Source organism: Vigna unguiculata, chromosome 5, assembly GCF_004118075.2.
Source record: "Vigna unguiculata cultivar IT97K-499-35 chromosome 5, ASM411807v1, whole genome shotgun sequence".
Taxonomy (NCBI): domain Eukaryota; kingdom Viridiplantae; phylum Streptophyta; class Magnoliopsida; order Fabales; family Fabaceae; genus Vigna; species Vigna unguiculata.
This window is the reverse complement of record NC_040283.1, coordinates 3,863,563-3,880,385: the sequence shown is the minus strand read 5'-3', so window position 1 is coordinate 3,880,385 and position 16,823 is coordinate 3,863,563. Positions and strand designations below refer to the sequence as shown.

Below are 16,823 nucleotides of genomic sequence, written 5' to 3'. Positions count from 1 at the left end.
CTTTACAATCCTCTTCAAACATCATCAATCTTACAAATATTTTGTTCCAAAAATAATCATGTCTATATGCTCACACATGTTTTTTCTTTCTGAAACAATTACTGTATAATAAGATGCATTCCTCGATTACTTTTTATTAAACATGAGAATCATTATTATGACAAAAATAAAAGAAAAATACTTAATTGAATTCACTTAGTAAAGATAAAAAAAACTTGGACTAGTTTATTCACCGAAGAAAAGGGTGAGAGAATGTCAGTGTATGTGACTTGTCTTAAAATTATGTGTAAATTTTAATTCTTTCATTATCATGCACAACTCAGTGAGGGCTTTATTCAATTACAATAATGTGATGAATCATTAGATTCAGATTAATGATGGGAAAATGACATGTAGATTTGTCCCCATATTTTATATTTTTTTCTATGAAATGTGAAATTTTAGACATTTTGAGTGATTAAATTAATGGGTAGAAACTTTTTCCCTGAATTGGTTTGTGTGATGAATAAAAGAAATGAGGTTTGGAAGAGAAAAAGGGTGAGAAGTGGGGGGAGAGGGGGCATCCATAAAAGGGTGGGGGACAAAGGAAGAGGAGTCACGTGGGGAACACATCGAAATTCACGTGCATGAGCATGTCATGTTGTGCCACGTGGTCCCATCATTGCCCCCGTGCGTTTCACTTTGTGTCTTCTTAACCAGACACGCAATCCCCCAATAATCATTGGATACTCTTCTTCTCCATGCTTCATACGCTCTTTCCTGGCGCGTTCCTTTACGCAATTCAAATATCATAAGTTAATTCACTCTGAACATAAAATGGTGCTTCTAGTCATATAGTCACATCAAAACCAAAACCAAATACTTCATTACTTTGTTCACAGTAAAAATATGTCTTCCTGAATATACTCTTTGGCACTATATATGGTAAAACATGATAAATTTATAATAGATTTCTAATACACCATAATATTTTTTATTATTTAAGTTTTAAATATATTCCAATAACATTAATATTCTATATAAATTGTCGTATAAATATATTTTTAACTTTAGTTATTTTTTTAAGTATTTTTCCTCAGAACATGAAACATTTCAATTAAATAATAAATACTCATATACAGTAAATTTATAATATTACAATGATGTGTTATAAAGTGCAATATAGAAGGTTAAATTACTAGTTTAATTTAAAAGATATCGTGGGTGACATATATATCTAAATACATTTGTTAACATTTTAGGATTATATTTATAACAATTTTTTTAAAATAGTTGCATATTAAAAGTAATTAGACATTTGATATTTCTATAAAATATTAAGTGACCATAAAACACACGTGAATTTCTGTGGAAAATTATATACATGTATTTTTTTGTCTGTTTTCAATTATTAATTATAAATGTTTTACATTTTGTTAATATGTTACGTTTAATTAATTAAATTTAGTTTAAAGAATATTTACAAAAAAAATATTATTGTTTTTAATTTTATTTTTTCTATAAGTTTTTAATTTTAATATATATTTAAAAAATGCAAAAGTTTTTAATATCCTTGTGAGCTAAAACCCTATACCCTCACCACAGCAAGCATCTCAAGGCTACAGTTGAAGACCGAAGAAGCCGCAACCTCACTTCATCGAGGTGTTCTGTTCTGCTCGCCTTAATCAATCTCAATCTCACTTTCGTCAGGTATGTATGTTGATTTTGGATTTAAAGCTCACTCTTAATTGATTTCACTGATTTTCATTCTCAATTTCTTAACAAACCCTAAACGCACTTTTAAAGTTAATGCACAAGTCATAGTAGAACAACCAAGAAACAAGTAGATTAGTAAAAGGAACACTAGAAGGGACAGAGATGAGGAACAAAACAAAAAGTGGAAGAACATAGGCTAAGCGTTGCAGGTGAGCCCCTGCGACTTCAAGGGCCGTGAGCCCTGTGACTGCGAGAGGGGGTTTAGGATTTAGGGTATAGGATTTTAGCTCACAAATTAATCACCTTTATATTCAATTTTTTTCTAAAAAATATTTAAGTTTGTTACACCCATATTGACCCAAAGACAGACAACATGGTTGAAAGATTTAGACAAACTATTGTTTTGTAGCCTTGCGTACTTCTTCTTTGCAATATCATAGTATTTTAAGGTGTCTGTTATTAGTTCAATTTACTGTAATCAAGTAGCATACAGTTTCCACACTTTACAACAGATTAGTATGTTCACATATCACTCTAATAAATTCAAGTGACTAACTGTACATAAAGTTCATGTTCTTCTCCACTCCTTAGGAGCCACAATACAGAGAAAAGTACTTTAGTGTTGAAAGTGGTTCATTAAAGACCTCGCTTGTGTCATCTTTTAAATTCAATATTCATAATACTCACTGAATAATTTCCAGAATTTTCGTTTGATTTTGAGGAAAAGGCTATAGATTAACTAAACCTGTAAGACTTGTGAGAAAATTTTCAACAATCAGGATCCAAAGAGTTAGAATAATGATGTTAGTTAGTTAGAGGTGTTGTTAATTAGGTATCAATAGGGGAAGAAGAATAGGAGGATAGATTTTGATTTGTTGTCATTGTAAATTGAACCTTAGCACCAACTGTGAAGGGGAAACTCTTGGAGGAGATGTTTCTCTTCTATTCAATAAATATTTCTTTTCTTTTTCATTCTGATTCTTGGTTCCTAACATTCTTCAATTACTTTATGTAACCACCTAGTATCTTTCAGAATGCATGATATGAGTCAAAATACAGTTTATAGTGCTGTTGTTATTGAAATCAAGAATGATTTTGTAGGTCTAAAATCTTTAAAAAAGTCACTTTCATCCTACAAGGCTGATTCATGACAATTTGCTTGTTGAAATAGGTTTTGGAGCTATTGTTATTAAAAGTCTTCAAATCATTATTTAGGACTAATTTTTTAGTAAGTCTCTTAACTTCAACCTACAAGGCTGAAACAGGACAATTTGCTTGTTGAATGAACAGTTGAGGTTAGTTCATTTACATTTTCATCAAGTAAATTTAGATTTCTCAATTCCAGTGTCAAAAGGCTGGAGAATGTATAAACTAACATAGCATAGTTTAGTTTACAAACCCTGGATTTAATTTACAAACCTAACAATTTCATATCAACAGATACACATTTTAAAAAATCAGTACAACTTAAATCACAAAAAAACATTATTCATTTTCACTCTCATCTCTTCCATTATGTATTAAAAAATTGTTGCATACCACTGAAAGTTATCACCTAATTAAAAGTCAAAGTCATATGAAGTTGTAAATTCCCCATAAAATACACGAGTCACCTTTATTTGGAAAAACTGAAAATATATTAGTAATTTCTTAGGAAAGAAAAGCGCAATGGTGAATCTTTGTTTCAAAGGCCAGAGGCATTTGAGATACAACTGACAGTAGATTTATCAGGCTCTGCAAATGTGGGTACTAAACAAAAAGGGTAACTTGGTGCTACAAAGTTCCAGTTATGGTGGGGTCCAGGGAATGGGGGAATGTAATGTTTACTAAAAACTGGAACGTTCACTCTTGATTAATTATATTTCTATTGAATCCTTTTCAGCTTGTAATTAGTATACAACATTTTGATTACCATATTTGAAGTTGTCTTGATTCTTGTGTTTCAAATGACTGTATAGTATTGGTTTAGTGCTAATTTAGGTGCTTGATCAGGGCTTCACATGACCACCTACCTGTTTATTCTTCATTGACACCTGTGATTGTAGTTAATTAATTAGTTAATTAATACTTTTTAAGTAGATGTATAATGTGCTATTTTTTAAAAAATAAATTTAGGTGTGAAAATGGCTGCCAAAAAATCTCGAAAAAGAGCAAAAAGTGAGAGTGATTCAGATGATTACAATAGTGTGGAGTATGAAGAGGTATGGATTGCTGCAAAATTTTAAAATAATTAGTATGTTATATAACCTTAATGATTTTCTTATGAATTTTGATTTAAGGGTTGTTTTCCTAATGTAGGTGGAGCATGATTATGATGACGATGGTGAGGAGGATGATTTTGATGATGACAGTGGAGAGGAGGAGGATGGACAGAAGGTAACAGATGATGAGGATGATGGGACAAGAGAGCATAGTGAATGGAATAATGATGAGATGGAACAGCTTGAGAAAGAATATAGAGATCTTCATCATCAGGAGCTGTGAGTTTCCTTCTAACATTTGATATACATTTAGTTTATAAAAATAGATGGTACTTAATCTTTATGGCTATTTGCAACATTTTGGAATTATGTCACTGACAAGTTCCAGTGAAGTCTTCGTTTGGGTATACTGTACTTGTTTTGCTTGGGCTATTTTTGTTAAGTGAGCATAAATTTTATTGTGTAAAAAATCAAATACATTTTTGTTGTGTCAAATATAATTCAGACACACAAAAGTACTCTGTTTTAATGTTTTTTATTTGCTATTAGTACTTGTTACGAAATGAATAATACTCTTGGAACAATGGATCGTGATAAAATTGTTTTTTGCAAGGATTTTCAGTTATAATTGTATTTATCTACTTAATAGTTATTGTTCCATCATTATGTTGTTTTCTCTTAAATGTTTTGTTCTTCAATCTCTTGTATACTCGCCAATAGCATTTGACTTAGAGTTTTCACATTTCAAAATATTTGTAAGATATTGCTTCCCAGGTAACGTGTGCTTTGATGCTAAGTAAATTAATATGAGGATTTTGGTCAGCTATCAATCCGATGATTTGGATTCATCTTTCTAACCATTATTAATATCAATGGATTAGCAAAATACTTGATTTATTTATATCTTATTGAATTCCCTATAATTTCTCTACAGTATATATTGGAATAGCTGATTTATGCTGTATTATTTCATTAATTGACTAACTTGAATAACTGTAAATTAGTCATCTATCCGACAAAATTTTGTTGTATAGTTATAGGCAAAGTTTCCTTGTATAATGTTAAAGATTCTTATTAAATTGACTCTATTGATAATGAGAGAAATGCAGTCAAATTTAATCAGTTCCTTCTATGAATTATTTGAGTGATAGTGAACCTGTTTTATTATTTTCCTTCATCTTTAAATTGTGTGGATTCTGAGATATCTGAAATTTAACTTTCTACCTTTAGAGATACTTTGAAGAACTTGAAGCATCATAAGGATGAAGATCTTCTCAAGGGTCAAGCTGTGAAAAGCCAGAAGGTATACTTTTATTGTTTGAATTGTACCTGGACTATTTTTTTTTTTTTTTTTTTGTGTTAGTATGGTACATGCTATTGTCTTTTATTTTTTCTCCATTTATTTAATATTATGTTTCTCCTTTCGCTTTGCATTGTATTAATTTGAAGGATGTTTCTTAGTTGTTAATCCGTCCTTAGATGTTGTAGATTTAGTCAATCACCTTTCCTTTCAGTATCATTTTTGTGTCTTCTTTTGTAACAACAATAAGTAGTAACATAACCAAAAATTTGTTTCATCTTAAGGCCCTCTGGTACAAAGTTCTTGAGCTTAGGTTCTTACTTCAGAAGCCATTCTCAAGTTCAAATAGGTTACCGCAGGTATTTTCCTACTTCAGTTTTAATGTGATTTACTGTTTTATCTTACCTGAATGTCGTGGCTAAACATGGTAGAATTAAATTGTGTGCAGGAACCAATCAAGTCTTCGTTCTGTGAAGCAGATGAGGCAGTTAAAGTAGCATATTCAGATCTGGTGACTTCATCCAAGGAGACTTTAGATTCTATATTGGAACTGCAAGAGGTGCAATTTTTGGCTGGAAATTTAAATAAAAGAATAAGATTTTTTCTCATGCCTGTTTCATATATTTTATTTAGTGGACAAGGCTTGTTTGTGTTGGATGTTTCCTTTCTATATTTCACCAGTTTTTGTCTTATGAAGTTTTATATATACAAAATACTATATATGACGACTGATTTCATAGTCACTGATTTTTTTTCTTGCTCCAGGCTCTGTCTGCTAGGAACCCATCAATTACCCAAGCCACAGTTGGTAACTTGTTTCTCTATTGTTCTAATTTCCCTTTCTAGTTCTTTATACGATTTATTTGTCTCATCTTTTTGTACTTGATTGATACCTTGTTTTACTTTAATGCTTGTTGACATATCTTTGGAGTTGCTATCTAGTGGTAGGACTTATGCATTATAACACATTCTTTTTAAGTAATGGTAAACTACCGTTGCAGTTCTTTTAGGAAAATGGACTTTATTCAAGTTTTCTCCTATTTTTTGTTGGTGTGCCTATTATATGGACCATGCTTCACTTTCATTTCAGTAATACGTGATATGTACTTGAAGCTTAAAGCAACTTATCCATTTTTTAGACTTTCATGAAATATTTGTGACAAGGTTCATATTATTATCTTTAACCAACCTTATTAATGAACACATTTGTGAATTAATAAAATGGTCCTCAAGCTGAAAATGGTTGGAAGAATTGAGAGAAGGAAAAGTTAGAAGTGCGACATGATAATCATCTAAAATTGATAAGTTTTGTGTCTATGTACTCCTTTACAAGAAATATTTTATTTCTTGTATACTTTAAAGTTTTGTTTTATTATTATGGTTGACAGCAGATAGAGAAACATCTAATGATCTAACTAAAGTTCACCACTTATTCTTTTCCCATTTCAAGAAATAGTTGAATTTAATATTGCAATTTTAGATCAGTTTCATTCAGTTCCCCTTTTTTGGTTTAGTAGTTTCTAAGTTGAACAATTAAAAATATTGTGAAACTATCATGTAATCAAATAAAATTGGGTTCATCTTTAGGCTCATTCTTGCACTTCTTGTACAAGTTATTCAGGTCCACTGAATATTTATGTTGTTGATTAATATTAATACTAATATTACTTCAATATTTGTTGCATGTTTGGTTGAACCTTGGATATTTTTTCTAAGTAACCAACTTTTTCACCCTCCACTTGAAGGTTCAGAAAGGTTATCAACAGATTTAGATGTTTCTAAGCATTTGAATGAGAATGTCGATCAGGAATGGTCACAAATTTCACAGATGCACAAGAGGTATTTTTATAGTGTTCTCAATGCAGCAGTATTTTGCTACGCATGTAATTCCTCTATCAAGCTGCTGCAGCATTGAAGCTTCTAAGTTTTGTTTTGTGAGCTTTTTCTTTGCATCAGCAATGCTCGAAACAAAACTTCTCTCAAATTATACATTTTTTGTCACTTTATACAGATTTATATGTTTGTGCATTTAATGCTATTCATGTTTGTATCTTGCAGCATAGCATCTTTCAGAGACAAGTCAATCAACAAATGGCAGCGAATGACCCAAGTAACAACTGGGGCTGCTGCCATTAAGGGAAAATTGCATGCTTTTAATCAGGTCAGGTTCTTTAACTGGTTTTGGGATTTTTCTTTTTTGTGATGGATGGGTGTTTACTCCTAATTTTTCCCCATCATAGGATATTAGCAATCAAGTCTCTGCTTATATGAGAGATCCCAGTAGAATGATCAAGCAGATGCGGCTGAGAAGATCAGTTGTGAATGTATTTGGACATGTAAGCCATTCTCTTAATCTTTAGTTGGTTTAAATTGTGTTTTTTCCGTATGAGGTTAGGCACAAGGAGTTTGTTAAATTAAAAAGCTGGTTTATTTATCTTTGTCATTGGTGCCACTTTTTTTCAGGTTCCAGAGGATGATGATAAACCTAAAGAAGCGGTAAGCCTTGTAAAGAAAGTACTAATTTCCAAGTTATGATTTATGTGCAGGATGTTCAAAATTCAATAACTTTTTGAGGTTATAGCATGCTGCTTAGCAGTGGGTCTTGAAACGTCCCTTTTTCTCAACATTTTTTTTTTGTTTTATGATCAATAAGACCGGTGGTAAAAATGTTTTAATTGCTGGAAATTAGACTACTAATAGAGACATGTTTGAGGTTACATTCCAAATTGAGAATTAGGTTTGTCAACTGCTTTAAAGTTTCATCACTTTATACATTTTACTCAATTGGAATTTGTTGAGATCAGGTGAGATAGCCATGCAGGATTATGGGATAGTAGTGTGTGATTGATAAAACTTTCAAGTAAAATGCAGAGATGTATAGATGGCCTCTGACTGAGGACTTACTCCATAAGAATGAGAGAAAGAATAGGATTTTAAAATAAAAAGAGAGAAGAGGAAAATCCCTTTCGATAAGTTTTTTTCTCATTTCTGAATACCCACCTCCAATATATCATATGAATGCACAACCTGTAACTGAATAACAGAATTTGATAGCTGCTTGGTTCTCTATTTATTATCCTCTTCTCATCTGTTATATGTATGTGCAGTGCTTGTGTTTGCATGAATTTTGTAGGATCTTACAACGTGCGATATACAATCCTAACTTCCTATTCATTGCTTGCTTTGCAGGAGACACCTACTGACGGTGATCCCGAACTTCTGGATGACTCTGAATTTTACCAGCAATTATTGAAAGAATTTTTCGAGACAGTTGATCCTTCATCATCTGGTACACAATTTCTTTTTGGCTAATTAATCTTTTATAGCAACATTTCTATGTCAAATGCAATTTGATATTTGTAGCTTTTAATTGTCGTTGTACTTGATAACAACATACTGTCATGATAATGCACAAAATGTTCTTGCATTTTTGAATTATTTTTAATCGTTTTAAATTTCATAGTGGCTTTTGAAAGTCGCACACCACTAACATGCACAAATGACTAAATTTGAGTTTAGCTTAGCAGGAGTGACCAACATGACGGTTTTGAATTTTAACTTTCTGTTAGATCCAGATTTTACACTAGTACCAAGGGGTAGATACTACTAACATTTCCCTTCAACAAATAAATGTGAATTATTCACAATGCTGGCCGCTTCTGAAAATTATGCCATCTGAAAATTATGGCATCTTTTACATTTGAATAATCGGGGAATTGAAAACAAGGGGTTTAGAATTATCTGATTGTTGCCCGTTGTACAATCCTCTGAACAGTGAGTCCAGAATATCAGAGACTTGAATCTAAACATGTTCCTTTTTTTCACCGTTGTTCAGTTATCTACCCCTAAAATATGATTTAACTGTGCTTTCTTTGTGTGTAATTAATTACACTTCATTTTCTTGTTTTATTTGTGCAGAAAAAGCATTTTATGCTTTGAAGAGAATGCAACCTAAGAAAAGAAAAATTGTCGATCGTCGTGCATCCAAAAGTCGCAAGATAAGGTAATTGTAGGATGTAACATTTAACCGTTGTGTACGTATCTTGCAGTCGTTTATGAACTGAATAATTTGTTTAATAATTTGGTGAAGGTATAATGTTCATGAAAAGATAGTAAATTTTATGGCCCCACTACCTGCCAATATTCCTCCTATGGCTCCGAAGTTATTCGAAAACCTGTTTGGATTGAAGACACAAAGATCATCTGCTGCAGCCTCATAAATCATTATCATGGTTGGCCTCAGTTTTGCCCTAAACATGTTGTATACTAATGTCTCCTACATTATGTTTATTATTTGAGGAATTTCATTATTTTTTCCTCCACGAGACAATGTAAATCTATTCAGATGCCTCGTTTCTCCTTCGATGTTCATCGAGTAGTGTGATACGGGCTCAAATGATGGTGAGCAATGGCTTGGTTCTAACATAATATAGTTCTGAATTTGCCTCAATATGCCTGTTTAAAATGCATGTTTGCTACCTTATTCACTTTATTAGGGTCAAATTTTTAATTCTAAGGAAAACCATGGAGATTATTGTCATTTGCAATGAATAGTTCAAGCAGTGAAATACCTGAGGACGCGAAAAGACATCATTTTGGTAAAATGTTCCTAACCAGCTTTATCTTTTACGGTGTGTTTGGAAAAATGAGTTAGACGCTAACAACAAATCAAACGTACACCATAAACCACATTCATTTCGGATTGAGCTTTTAGGAATGAGAAATGGTTATTATTATACCAGCTTTCTTTTTTGGAGTGTCAAAAAACCCATTCCACGGTGACCTAACTTTTAATTTTGGGTCGATTTGATCCTCCATGACATTTTGTTAAGACAATTTCTTCCTCCACTTTCATATTTTCTTTCCACACCCCAGTTTTTAAAGTGTCCATCTCGCCCTTTCTATACCCTCATTCAAGTAGTCATCCAACGTATATTGATGTTCTTACTTTTGAGCTATTGTTTTTAATGACTTAATTAATAATTTATTTGGTGTATTTATATTTTTGATTAGTTTTGGTTTTTTTTTTTCAATTGAGTTCCTATTTTTGTAAGCATACTCAATATTACCCACACCATTAGATTGATATTAATACTTTTTGAAAGTATCTTTATGTCAAAATTTATATCATGTGTCAAAATCAAAGTTATCTTTTACCTTAATTTTCCTTTGATTTTGATAAATGACACATTTTAAATAGAAAATCAAAATTCGAGTCATATTTTACTTTGAAATCCTTATTTTATTTTTTCATGTTATACATTTCAATCAGAAGATTACTCATATTTGATATATGACAAATCAAGAATTTGACGGTTATACTTCCAAACGATACTAGTGTTAATTTAATGTCAAAGATTATATCGAGTCTCTCTTTCAAAATATTAAGTGTTTTTTTTAAAAAATGAAATAGAAAATCAGTTGAGTAAAAAAAAATAATGCAGAGACCAAAACAAATTAAAAAAGTTCTAAGTATATAATTAAATTATTAATTAAACATTTTAATATTAAATTGTCAAAGAATATGGTTGGAGGTGAAGGTTTTGTAGGTGTTGAAATTAATTATCCTTTTTGGTGTAAGCTTTTCGTTTTCTTTTTTAACAAGATATTTGAACAATATATATTCAGTTTAAAAAAATGTTCTATCATTATTAATTAATGAATACTTATTTATTAATCTTGATTTCATTACTTATTATATTTTAAAAGTCTTTTAAGGATTAATTACAAAGTATAAATGATGTGACCCAATATATTATGAAATATTTCTAAATTATTTATATTTAATTCGAAATTCGAAAAGAATAATAAATAATTATAATTAGGTTGAATGATCAACCTTTAGACATCTCCAATAGTCACATCTTCTCGATAAACTCTTGAAATTATTTATTTTTTTAAAGAGTAATTAAAAAAAATTGTTAAAATAAAGCTATATTTTAAATTTCATGAAATTATAAACTACCATATATAATAAATTTATTTATTATTTCTTACAACAATCACCTTAAAAACATGCTAACAATTATTTGTGGTTAAATAACAACTTAGACTCTATATATTTAAAGAATCTTTTGGCCACAAAAATGCAGTCTTCTTTTGTCATTGAGAAGCAGTTGTAGAACATTTGTTTTGGTATTAAACAGAATCAAAATCTATCACGCCATTCATGTTAATGTGAATAAATAATATGTGGTTTGTGTTTACACGCAACCATTGTTGATTGGCCAAGTTAAACTTTCATGAACTTTTCAAACGCAAAGATACAAATAGAAATTAATACAAAAGAAGGTGTATCTTGGGGTCCAAGATATTGGTTCTTCTTACTTTATGGTCAATTTGAGGTCAATGAGAAAGTGAGAAAAATTAGGCCTAAATGAAATGTCACAATCAAGAAACTTTTGAATGGTTGGAGAGAAAAATTAGGACAAAACAACAACTTGCCCAATAAACATTCAGATGAGTTACTGGAGGCAGGTAAAAGTCTTTGTATATTATTATTTCACCACATGTCAAAAATATATTTATGAATATAATATAATAATCATGTCATATTTGAATCTAAAATAAAAGAACAATTTTAGTTTATATATAAAATTTGTATACGACTGTATAGTTTTTAAAAATTTATAAACAAGTTTATATGTAATATATATGATGTCCTGAATTATTTAGATTTAAACGTCCTTTGCATATTATTTAATAATTTACGAGATTTATCCTATTAATAGCCTCTTGCATTCACACAAAATTTTTTGTTCTTTTTCTTATGATTGGAATATTAGTCTAATTTTTGTTGTCTAATTTTTTTAATTACAGTTTCAAATTTATTAATGAATATTTTTTTATTAAGAGTTTGATTTATAAGTTTTAATCACGATTTGTCCGTCAGATTAAGTGATTTCCAGAAAAGTTGATTTCTATTTTTTATTGAAAAATTATTCTTTTATGATCTAAACATAGAAAATGTCCACTTTTTAAAGATGCCACGTCACTCTCGTATTAGTTAATAGCCGCCGCGTATATACAAATAAAAATTTGATCAACAGGAACATGATTTTTTAATTATATACACAATCTTTGCTAATTGGGCAATTTTTCCATGCAAGTTTCATATGCACATAAACACCACAAATTAATGTAAATTAATACTTCTCTATCAATTAATTTTTATCTGTCATAATTTTCCTCATATTAAGAAGCATGAGTTTCTTAAAAGTGTATACTAGGTTCTTATTTTGTTCCTTACCTTTCTTGTTTATTAATTTAAATCATATTTACTAACCATAAAAATTGCATTGCAGAAAATAATACAAGTAAATTCAACAATACGATTATTGGGTAGCCAAATTTCGATAGAAAAAACTCAAATATCAATAATTTTAGTTTTAAATATTTATTTTTGATTTAAATTAAATCCCTTATTCATGTAAGTTTAGGTGAGACATTTTTCAACAAATGAATAAAATAGTTGAAATTAAAGCTAATATAAGAATATAATCGCCAAAACATATTTTGAAACCGTCTTGAACTTTAAAATGTCATCATAAAAAGAAACAAATTTTTATAAAAAAATGTGGCAGATGAAAACAGTAAAGTCTAATTTCTTGAAGTGTCATGTAATGTATAGTCAACTAGTATAGGGCAGTGAGAGTGAGACTATAAATATATTTATATTGAAGTGATGCCAGCCTGTCTTCTATAATAAAAAAATAGATGGTTAAATATGCCAGCCTGTCCTCCAAAACCAAAATTTAATGTTTAAGAATTCAACCATTAACTCAAACAATTTTAAGCTGTTAAAATGCTCTAAAAAATAAATTATTCGTAGAGATTCAGTGAATTAAGCCAGGTTTCTACTGCATTGTCACCATCCAGTAAATTTATGAAATCATACAAGTTTGAGTATGTTTTTATTATTTTATATTTTAATCTGGTGTCATTTTAGTTTTTCTTGAAATCTGGTTTTGGTTTTTGTGATCACTAAACTAGATTCTTCTGTGTATTACTGACTTGTATCGAAAAATAAAGTAAAAAGAAAAACTATAGAAATGTTAAAAATTAAATGAGTTATATTCTCTAATTTCTTGAATTTGGATTCTGTTGATTTTCTTTTTACTTTTTATTATACCTTCGTAATATATTAATATATTTTAAATATTTTTTTAAAATATTTAAAATATTAACCCGGTATATTTTTAATAATCAGTTCACGCCAACACAAAAAATCAGCAAAAAAAGAGAGTCTAAACTCGTAATTTCTCTCAGTCTTATCATGCACAGCTTTCCCCTACCACAATTTTTATGTGATGGGATTGTATCATATTCGGATCTAATTTAATATTTTAAAATTTATATGTGATTATTTAATTAAATTTAAAATTTTCAGATTACAAGTTAAATTTGATCGATTTTTTTAAATTAAAAATTTTCAATAAATAAAATTATTTTTTCAAATAAACAATATAAATATAGTACATTTTTAAATAAAAAATATGACCTATATAATTTTAATAATTTTTATTATAACAAATAATAATTTTATATAATTTATTATTAAATTTTAACAAAAAAATATCATATTTAAAATTTATATGTATTTACAAATATATATATATATATATATATATATATATATATATATATATATATATTAAAATATAAACTAAAACTGTGTCAGATATTCATAAAATTTCAATTCATCAATCAAATCTAAATTATTTATTTCACTCAAAACTTTATTCATTTAATATTTATATATTTATTTAATTTAAGCCGACCATATACTTAAATTTACTTCATATTTTTTCATATTCAATTTGACGAATTTTTTTTGTTGAGGCGACTCATTTTCAAGGAGAGTTTTTAAATTTTGAATATATAAAGCATTTTCTCATATTTAAATGCAGGCATGACAGTGTAAAGTAGAAAAAAATAACATCTGAGGTCCAAGATCTTTGAATGGTCAGAAATGGCTGCCTCTGATATTACTACAATACAAATGCCAAAAAGTTAAACAAAAAGACAAAAGTATACTAAGAATTTTCGATGAAAATGAGGTGTTACCACTAGGAAACTCTGTGTTCTTTATACACTCTTCCTCCCTATAAATATACAACTTCCACACAAACGCTGATATTTAGAACTCATTGAACAAAACAGGGAAAAATTTCTGAGAAAAACCAGTTTATAGCAATGGGTTCAGAGTGGTCTCTGATAGGGTCATTCACTGCAACAGTTATGATAGCATACACTGTGTTTGACAAGTTCATCCCAACCCACATACGTTCTTATGTACAAATATACGCTCACAAACTAATAGGTTTTCTTTCTCCTTACATCCAAATCACGTTCCCTGAATTCTCAGGCGAACGTCTGAAACACAGTGAGCTTTTCACTGCCATCCAAACCTACCTCGCTCAGAACTCTTCTCAGCGAGCCAGAAAGCTCAAAGCTGAACCTGCCGCCGAGAGCAACAGCCCCTTTCTTCTTTCCATGGACGACAACGAAGAAATCACAGAGATTTTCAACGGGGTCAAGCTCTGGTGGGGTTCTCACAAGAGCATGATCAAAACACAGTCCTTTTCGTTTTACCCTACTTCTGACGAGAAGAGGTTCTACACCCTCACCTTTCACAAGCGCCACAGAGACCTCGTTTCAAACACCTACATCCCCCACGTGTTGGAACAAGGGAAATCGCTCAAACTGAAGAATCGGCAACTGAAGCTGTTCACCAACAATTCTTACACCGGTTGGGGAGGGTATAGAAAATCGAGGTGGAGCCACGTTGTGTTTGAGCACCCTGCGAGGTTTGAAACCCTTGCTATGGAGAAAACAGCGAAGGAAGAGATCATAGAGGATCTTCTCACGTTCAAGAACGGAAAGGAGTATTATGACAAGATAGGGAAGGCTTGGAAGCGTGGTTATTTGCTGTATGGTCCTCCGGGGACTGGAAAATCTACCATGATTGCTGCCATGGCTAATTTCATGTACTATGATGTTTATGATCTTGAGTTGACGGCAGTGAAGGATAACACACAGTTAAGGACACTGCTGATTGAGACAACGAGTAAGTCTATTATTGTGATTGAAGACATAGATTGCTCTCTTGATCTTACTGGGAAGAGGGTGGTGAAAAAGGAGAAGGAAAAGAGTGGGGAGGTGAAGGATCCTGTTAAGAAGGCGGAGGAAGAAGATAACAAAGAGAGCAAGGTGACATTGTCGGGTTTGTTGAACTGCATTGATGGGATTTGGTCGGGTTGTGCAGGAGAGAGGATCATTATTTTTACTACGAACTATGTGGAAAAGCTTGATCCTGCTCTGATTAGAAGTGGAAGAATGGACAAGAAAATAGAACTTTCTTATTGTTGTTACGAGGCTTTTAAGGTTCTTGCCAAGAATTATTTGGATGTTGATTATCATGGTTTGTTTTCTGTGGTTGAGGGGTTGCTGAAAGAGACGAAGATGACACCTGCTGATGTTGCTGAGAACATGATGCCTAAGTCGAAGAGGGATGATGTGGAGACATGCTTGAAGAAGTTGATTGAATCTCTTAAGAAGGCAAAGAAGAAGGCTGAGGAAGAAGAAATTAGGTTGAAGGAGGAGAAGGAAAAGGAGCAGGAGAAGTTAGCAGAAGCAAAGCGTGATGAAAAAGCTGGGAAAGAGGTGAAGGAGAATGGTTTTTCCATTGATATGGGAAAAGGATAAAACTTGAAGATTGAAGTTAATATGCATGCAATATGCTTTTGCTGCAGTGTAGATTCTATTAGAACATGTGATCTATCTGTGAATAAATTATTTGAACTCATGTATATATATTATGTAAATAAGTGTGTACTGGTATGGTGTGCATATTAGGATTTCGTTGTGTAAGGATTTTATGTATATATATTAATTAATGTATTTATAAACTATGTACATGGTTTGTATATTAATGTATTCTATCAGGATTTGAATTTGTATGGTTTAATAATGCATTATTGATGATATGTATATGCTTGGTTATTCCTCCGTTTGGTATATTCTTAATTAGTTATTTTTATACAATAAGTTGTTCTAATTAAAATAAGATGAAGTAGGATGGAGAGAAATAAATAAAAATATGTTTTTGAAGTATTATATAGAAAAATTGTATGAAATATTGCTTTTGTTTCTACAATCAAGTACAACTAGTTTGTTTGATAGACAACTTGTGTATTCTTAGAGTAAATTATCTAAGTCATCTTTTAATGAGTTCAATAGGAATATCAATAAGTCAACACTAGTAAATTTATGAAAAAAAACATAAGATCGCGAAATAATAGTATAAGTAGGATTTGTTTTAAATGACAAAAGATAGAACAATTGTATAAACAAATTGATTTTCTAGATCATTCAAAATTTAATTCTTCATCAATTACTGTATAGTTGTCAAATAGAAATAAATTAATTAAGCAAGAGTTAACCAATTCATTAATATCGTCGCTCGTTGCATGTGTATTCTATAAAGTTTTATTCTTTTACCTCTTAAATCAAACAAACAAAAAGATTATTAGAATTAACAACAAACAAGAATTCTTAATTAAAAAACAAAATTGAGTTATCAACAAATGTTTTAAAAATAATCATAAGAGCAATTAAAAAAAAAG

At 30.4% G+C, this 16,823-nt stretch overlaps 2 protein-coding genes across 3 annotated transcripts; both read left to right on the top strand.

Annotated features, from left to right (window-relative positions):
- The first annotated feature begins 1,557 nt into the window (after positions 1–1,557).
- On the top strand, positions 1,558–9,646 carry LOC114183247 (putative uncharacterized protein DDB_G0270496). Of its 2 annotated transcripts, XM_028070185.1 has the most exons (15): positions 1,558–1,689; positions 2,867–2,990; positions 3,811–3,896; positions 3,994–4,175; positions 5,127–5,199; positions 5,481–5,555; positions 5,645–5,755; positions 5,962–6,004; positions 6,942–7,035; positions 7,255–7,357; positions 7,437–7,532; positions 7,660–7,692; positions 8,386–8,485; positions 9,115–9,199; positions 9,287–9,646. In XM_028070185.1, the coding sequence occupies exons 3-15, from the start codon at positions 3,819–3,821 to the stop codon at positions 9,414–9,416; spliced, it is 1,203 nt and encodes a 400-aa protein (XP_027925986.1). In that variant the 5' UTR covers positions 1,558–1,689; positions 2,867–2,990; positions 3,811–3,818; the 3' UTR covers positions 9,417–9,646. The 2 variants fall into 2 exon arrangements, with proteins under 2 accessions (XP_027925986.1, XP_027925985.1); XM_028070184.1 differs by lacking the exon at positions 2,867–2,990.
- A 4,683-nt stretch (positions 9,647–14,329) lies between these two features.
- Positions 14,330–16,153, top strand: LOC114182999 (AAA-ATPase ASD, mitochondrial-like). Its single transcript, XM_028069815.1, has one exon. It carries the CDS (start codon positions 14,392–14,394, stop codon positions 15,901–15,903), a length of 1,512 nt encoding a protein of 503 aa, XP_027925616.1. The 5' UTR covers positions 14,330–14,391; the 3' UTR covers positions 15,904–16,153.
- Positions 16,154–16,823: the final 670 nt, after the last annotated feature.

What these genes read in the sequence shown, in the direction of transcription:
- LOC114182999 (XM_028069815.1), top strand. Translation starts at nt 14,392, where the DNA reads ATGGGTTCAGAGTGGTCTCTGATAGGGTCATTCACTGCAACAGTTATG.
- LOC114183247 (XM_028070184.1), top strand. Translation starts at nt 3,819, where the DNA reads ATGGCTGCCAAAAAATCTCGAAAAAGAGCAAAAAGTGAGAGTGATTCA. An exon ending in GTTCAAATAGGTTACCGCAG is followed by an intron (nt 5,556 to 5,644) that starts GTATTTTCCTAC and finishes AATTGTGTGCAG; the next exon opens with GAACCAATCAAGTCTTCGTT. An exon ending in AGTTGATCCTTCATCATCTG is followed by an intron (nt 8,486 to 9,114) that starts GTACACAATTTC and finishes TTATTTGTGCAG; the next exon opens with AAAAAGCATTTTATGCTTTG.